This window comes from Salvelinus sp. IW2-2015, linkage group LG27, assembly GCF_002910315.2.
Source record: "Salvelinus sp. IW2-2015 linkage group LG27, ASM291031v2, whole genome shotgun sequence".
Taxonomy (NCBI): Eukaryota; Metazoa; Chordata; class Actinopteri; order Salmoniformes; family Salmonidae; genus Salvelinus; species Salvelinus sp. IW2-2015.
In genome coordinates this window covers 2,129,357-2,136,290 of record NC_036867.1, presented here as the reverse complement: position 1 = coordinate 2,136,290, position 6,934 = coordinate 2,129,357, and the positions used below count along the sequence as shown (strand labels likewise).

At 40.6% G+C, this 6,934-nt stretch overlaps 1 protein-coding gene, 1 non-coding gene and 1 pseudogene across 3 annotated transcripts in view; 1 reads left to right on the top strand and 2 right to left on the bottom strand.

Annotated features, from left to right (window-relative positions):
• Positions 1 to 1,164, bottom strand: part of trim55b (tripartite motif containing 55b) — an 11,083-nt gene extending 9,919 nt beyond the window's left edge. For both annotated transcript variants that reach the window (XM_023972232.2, XM_023972233.2), the window contains exons 1-2: positions 853 to 1,164; positions 277 to 446 (exon numbers count right to left, since the gene is read on the bottom strand). In XM_023972232.2, the coding sequence (XP_023828000.1) occupies positions 277 to 446; positions 853 to 972 (290 nt within the window). In that variant the 5' untranslated portion in view covers positions 973 to 1,164. The remainder of the gene's footprint in view (positions 1 to 276; positions 447 to 852) is intronic.
• A 1,511-nt stretch (positions 1,165 to 2,675) lies between these two features.
• On the top strand, positions 2,676 to 2,761 carry trnay-gua (transfer RNA tyrosine (anticodon GUA)). The gene is given in 2 exon segments: positions 2,676 to 2,712; positions 2,726 to 2,761. It is a non-coding gene; the product is annotated as a tRNA-Tyr (tRNA).
• Positions 2,762 to 2,958: 197 nt separating this feature from the next.
• LOC111953851 (dnaJ homolog subfamily C member 5-like) overlaps positions 2,959 to 6,934 on the bottom strand; it is an 11,729-nt pseudogene continuing 7,753 nt past the window's right edge.

Here is a 6,934-nt window from a genome sequence, read left to right as displayed (position 1 = left end):
TGGTAGTGGTAGTGGTGGTGGTAGTGGTGGTAGTGATGGTAGTGGTAGTGGTGGTGGTAGTGGTGTGTGTCTGAGACAGACTCTATTTCTTTTATAATTACTATTTAAAATTATTCCTGTAACGAGTACTGTACTGTAACAAGCTAGTGAGAACATGGAGAAAATGGTTTCCCCCCCAGTTTGCTCATCTGTTCATGCACCTTGGCTGGAAAGTGAAGTACAGGCACTGGAAGTATTCTTTTTCCTTTGGACTCCTATAGTGTACGACTCTCTCACCTGGTGGACTCCTGTTTGAACATGTCGATGATGTTCTCCACCAGCAGGTTCCTCTGGAGCCCGTAGACCCCATGGCGGTCCAGGACCACCTCGTGCCTGCAGGACGGGCACCGGAAACGGCCACCGGAGGTCACTGACCCCCCTCTGGTTGGGAGGTATGGGTTGGAGGCCTAGACAGGATAGAACAGACAGGGGCATATTAAAATGTATACCAAATGTAATACCTATTATTGTCTATGCCTAATATTTAATGTGTAATACTATAGTCACATTTGAGGCTACACAAAATGACATGGGTGCGTGCACATAGCTGAGATTGAACACTGCAATGGCTCATGGGAAACAACAACAACAACAAGATAAAATAAAGCACAAAATGAGAACAGTGCAGAGGTTTTGGTGTACATAGCTTATGGGCCTGGACAAGAAACAAACAAAAACAATATCCCTGATATACAGTAAAACTAGTTGTTATAAATAGACCAACAAATAATATAGGTTATAGATTAAACACGGTTTAATCTATATGTCTACCAGAAAATACATAGCTATTACTTACGTTATTGCAGGACTTACCTGAAAGATATCATTGGCACACTTTCTACACAGGTTGTGTTGACACGGTAAAATGACCACTGGTTTGGTAAATGTTTCCAGGCAGATGGGACAAATCAACTGCTTCTCCAAATTGTCCATGACGTTTCTCTTCTGATACACACCTACTCACTCCGTTAAGACGTTAAAAGTGTCAAATTAATAATAAGAAATGGTTAATTCGGCATTATAACATCCCAAGCCGCTTATTTCGGAGTAAAATTGAAAAGTAGGCCCACGGTAATTGCTCCGGTTCAAGCTGTTCCTCACACAGAGTATAGTGTGGCACCCAAACTGGCTGCTCGAGCGGGTGTCAGGGCTGTTTTTAGAAAGTGTCAGGTCGAAGGTTGCCATGTTTACTTGCCCATATATGAAAATGAGTCTAGATAGGGCATTGGGCAGTTGATGATTCCTCGCAGTAGTCTTCAAATTGACCTCATTTAATGTAAAGCTGTGTGTCATCAAACTGTTAGCCTATATGCAAATATCATTGTATAACAAAAGTGTTTGAGGATGTGCTGTTCACGAGAACAACATGAAAATGTGACATAATAGGCTATTTATATTGGCTATGGTAGGATTTACATTTTGGACTCAACTGATGTGCTGATGAGCATCGCAGTTCGTTGGTAATCCGAGGGGAGTTCAGTAAAACTACTAGAATTTCAGTCGGCGCCCTGAAACAGTGTAAAAAATTGACGAACATTCTACCACTTGAGCTGAATCCCCTTGTGGTTATTGCATTTGCAAATTAGAATCAACCTGTGTCTGATGAACAGTGGCATACACACTATGTTTGAGTATAACAGCAGTATAATGAGGCAACTTGATGTATTATGGTATTTTAAAATAATATTTACGCTTATAAAACGTATCAGAATATATGATCAGCATCATGGACAGTATCTCGTAGTGTAAACAGTACAGTATCTCGCAGATCAAGGAAGGAACGTTCATCCAGTTCATGTTTCAAAACATTCTAATGTTAATCATTCAGATACATTGTAGCCATAATTTTTCATATGAATACATAGCAACACATGACTGGCTATAAAGTCATATCAATGTTTATTTATGGAACATAGAAACAACACTGATTGGGACGGTCGGGAAAAGAATTGGAGAATGCGGGCATCGATCCCGCTACTTCTCGCATGCTAAGCGAGCGCTCTACCATTTGAGCTAATTCCCCTTGTTATAAAACGGCAGCAGTGACTAACATAAATGCATCAGGCTATTTAGAATGACGTGTTGAACGTAGGTCGCTGGTTAGATACAATGTTGCCACCTCCCTCTCGAATAGCAACTTTTTAGGCTGATCGTCGTCAGAGTAACAATGCTGGGGGCTAGGTTCTATGACACTTTAATTTAGGAAACAGTTCATTACCACCATGTCAAATTTATAAGAAAGTTCGCTAACGTCGTTAGAGCTAGTTTAGTTTTAGTCTAGGAATATACAGAGTACTGTCCTAGATTTTAGTAATGGTTGCACACGGCCTCAGTACATTTGACACGGCTCATGCTTGCTAGCTCGTAACGTTAAATCGTAACGTTAAATGTGTTGAATGCGTTTGAAGCGAGATGTAGCTAGCTACCGTTAGCTATGTGCATATCTCGTTTGTTTTTATAATTCGCAATCTAAATATGTGACTGCTAAAATGTAGTCTACTCAGAGATATTATTCGACCCTGAGTAATTAATTGCAGAAAGTAAACTAGGACGCTAGCCAGCCACATACATGTATATATACATACACTCACACTGTTACGTATACATAGTCCGCTAGTCAACTGTTTAATATATTCCCTTCGATAGCTCAGTTGGTAGAGCGGAGGACTGTAGAGGTTACATGGCGATCCTTAGGTCGCTGGTTCAAATCCGGCTCGAAGGAGGATTTTTTTGCTCACTTGATTTGTGAAACCAGACCTAACAACAAATTTCAGTATGATTTGTACGCTTACATGTTTGTAAGATGCGTAATGTAATTACAAAAAAATATGTTGAAGTAACTTTAAAAAAAAGGGAAGTCTATTGCCACATGACACAATTCTAAATCTCTCAATCCTTTCACAGCCATACTTACGCCTACTATACTGTATAACAAACAACACAAAACAATAACAAACACAAAACACATTGCACACAAACGAATACTCATTCATAATTTACAAAGTGTAGTTAAGGGGTGGAATGGAGGCCTTCTGGGATCTACTACATCAGGGAATGAATCCCTCTTAGACCTGGGTTAAAATACTATTTAGGGTATTAAGGAAGTAAGTATTTAGATATTTTTGTTGTTGAAAAGACAAGTTTTTGAATATTGGAATTTATTTGGAAATACACGTGGAACGTCTGCATCCCATGCATTCAACCCAGTTATTTGAAAATAGTATTTTAAATAACTATTTGAAAATACTTTCAAATAGTAGGCTATTTATAGGGAATTATTTGAAAATACTTGAAAATACTTCCAATAGAAGTAGTTAATTCAGGCCACATTATTTGAAAATGCTAAAACACACAGAAAATAAGTATTTACAGTGCATTCGGAAGTATTCAGACCCCTTGACTTTTTCCACATTTTGTTACATTACAGCCTTATTTTAAAATGGATTAAATAGTTTTTCCCCCTCATCAATCTACACACAATACCTCATAATGACAAAACAAAAACTGTTTTCAAAAATAAGTTATTAAAAATAAAAAGCTGACCTCGTGGCTTGGTTTTTGCTCTGACATGCACTGTCAACTGTGGGACCTTATATAGACAGGTAGGTGCCTTTCCAAATCATGTCCAATCAATTGCATTTACCACAGGTGGACTCCATTCAAGTTGTAGAAACATCTCAAGGATGATCAATGGAAATAGGATGTACCTGAGCACAATTTCGAGTCTATTAGCAAAGGGTCTCAATACTTATGTAAATATGGTGCTTCTGTTTTAAAAAATATATACATTTGCAAACATTTCTAAAAAACAGTTTTTTCGCTTTGCCTTTATGGGGTATTGTGTGTAGATGGAGCAGGAAAAATATGTATTTAATCCATTTCAGAATAAGGCTGTAACAAAATGTGGGAAAAGTAAAAGGGTCTGAATACTTTCTGAATGCACTGTAAATAACAAATACTTAAATACACATGTATTTGAACCCAGGGCTGGAATCCCTATGACAACACCAGTCCTCTAATGTCTGCTCTCAGGTGTGTTAGGTATAGGCCCGTCGTCCATCACCAATCAACCTGGTCTCGCTGGTATTGGTTGGTTGCTTGAGAGGGTAAGATCAATTTATCAGTGCATTAGTTTATGTTGTAATGTTACACAGAATAATGAAAATATGCATATCCTCCAAAGCTGTCCTAGAAATAGGCCTACTACAGATGTAGGATCTTAATTTGAGCCAGTTTGATACAGCAGGAATAATCCTGCAGCAACAGGAAATGTGAATTATTATGTGGTTTATAATGAATGGATTTTTTTTTTTTGTAGGGGCAAATCAAGTCTAATATTTAAAGTGGAAATTACAAACTTTAGAAGCCTTTTAAACCTTGACTACTCTACAAGTTTGCAAAAAGAGTGATCAAATTAAGATCCTACATCTGTACACTAACTATAGGAAGTGACGTCTAGCCTCCTGCCTCCTGCGGCCAGTTGTCCTTTTGGCACCACAGACTAGGCACACTTTGCCACAGCCTGGCTGGCTTGAAGGGCCGTTTTAATCACTTCAATTACCCTGGGCTATCCCTACAGCAGTAGGTACAATTCCTATTGCTACATGCTCACAGTAAATATGTTATCATAAGCAATGTGTTCTGAAGCCAAATATATGAGTAGGCCTTCTTATCATCCCCCCATGATGGCTGAGAGACTTTGCAGTGAGTGCTGGAAACAAAGGCCATTGTTTCCCTTTAATCGTGAGATGGGGCTCAAAATAACTGCTTATGGAAACACATTTAGAGATGTGACTCAGAGGCAGTAATTATCAGTTATGTTGGAGAACTGCAGCAGACATGAAGAATAAAATCACACCCAACCTCCCACAGCTAACTGGCACCAGAGCAATGTATCATATCCAAATATCTGGCCCAAATATATCAAGTGTCTTTATTTTCATTAACAGGCTGACTTGGTGCGTTGGAGAAAACATCGTATTCAAAGTCTATGCCATTCCGCTGTCTTCGTGACTTTGCTTTCACATCAAAGTCACTTCGCAGCATCAAATGCTTTCCCTTTAATAGATGAGGAAGTATTGATACGGTAAGAGAGTGATGTAGGAAGAGCTTATTAAAAGGGTTGCTGCTGTTGTTTCAACAGAAGGATAATAAAACTGCGAACTATAGGCTAATTCTGAAGCAGTAAGAGATAGTGTGTGAGGCTTGCTCAGGGTAGAAGTTGCCCTTAGGCACAGCATCAGCTTACCCTCCCAGAGTCCTAACCTTATTAGGAAGATGAAAGGCAAAACTGACCTCAGTTCTGTGTCAAGGGGCAATTTCATCCTTCTCAGTGGGGCTCACCTGGCTCTCTGTTACAAAACCCTGCTGAACATTCATTATAGCTGTGAACACCTGCTGCTCCCTTGTCTCTCTGTTACAAAACCCTGCTGAACATTTAGCTGTGAACACCTGCTGCTCACCTGTCTCTCTGTTACAAAACCCTGCTGAACATTGTAGCTGTGAACACCTGCTGCTCACCTGCTCTTGTTACAAAACCCTGCTGAACATTGTAGCTGTGAACACCTGCTGCTCACCTGTCTCTCTGTTACAAAACCCTGCTGAACATTGTAGCTGTGAACACCTGCTGCTCACCTGGCTCTCTGTTACAAAACCCTGCTGAACATTGTAGCTGTGACACCTGCTGCTCACCTGTCTCCATGTCTGTGCGGATCTGCTCCTCCAGGTTGCCAGGGAAAATGTAGGTGTCGGGGTCCTCCTCCCCAGGGGTTTTGGTTTTTACACATCCCCACAGCAGCAGTTCAAGCAGCAGCACAGGCAGCAGCAGAAGTAGCAGCCTGTTAGCATGCTACAGACCAACAACAGGATGGACATAGACCATTCACTATTAACACATGGACATAGACTGGATTTCCTTTTTCACACACACACACACACACACACACACACACACAACACCCACACACACACACACACACACACACACACACCACACACACACACACACACACACAACACACACCACACACACACACACACACACACACACACACACACACACACACACAATTTCTACCTGACGAAACCCACCTTTGCCCACCAACTGGAGAGCATGAAATAAAGGTTGAAGTTCTCTCAAAACTGCTGAGCACGTACAGCCTGAGAGAGACATAGCTTTCGTAGATGTTCCTCTTGGAAGCATCTGGCAGGACGGAGTGGGCATTGTTGAGCTCCCTTGAATTTATCTGTGGCGTTAAGGTTCTCTGGGTTCTTGTCTGGATGATGTTTCAAAGCAAGCTTTTTGAATATATATATATTTTTAAAACGAAATTGAAAAGATTATTCACTCCAGAAGGCTAAGCTAGCTGAAATGACATCTTCTTCATTGTTACTATCTTGCTACTTTATGGTCGTATCTAATGCTTTCAGTAAGAGGCTGCACTATTATCTCTCATTTCCAAGTTGAGATCTTTTCCCATGTTTCAGTGTGTATCCTGGCATCTCTAGACGCAATTCCTGTCTACACTCTTCAATTTTACCTGCAGATCACTCTGAATACCTGCAGATCACTCTGAATACCTGCAGATCACTCTGAATACCTGCAGATCATCTGAATACCTGCAGATCACTCTGAATACCTGAGATCATCTCCTCAATACCTGCAGATCACTCTGAATACCCTGCAGATTCACTCTCAATACCTGCAGATCACTCTCAATACCTCTCACTGCAGATCACTCTCAATACCTGCAGATCACTCTCAATACCTGCAGATCACTCTGCAGATCACTCTCAATTCCGCAGATCACTCGGCAGTCACCTGCAGATCACTCTCAAATCACTGCAGATCACTCTCAATACCTGCAGTACCTTCATAGACCACCTCTCCAATTAC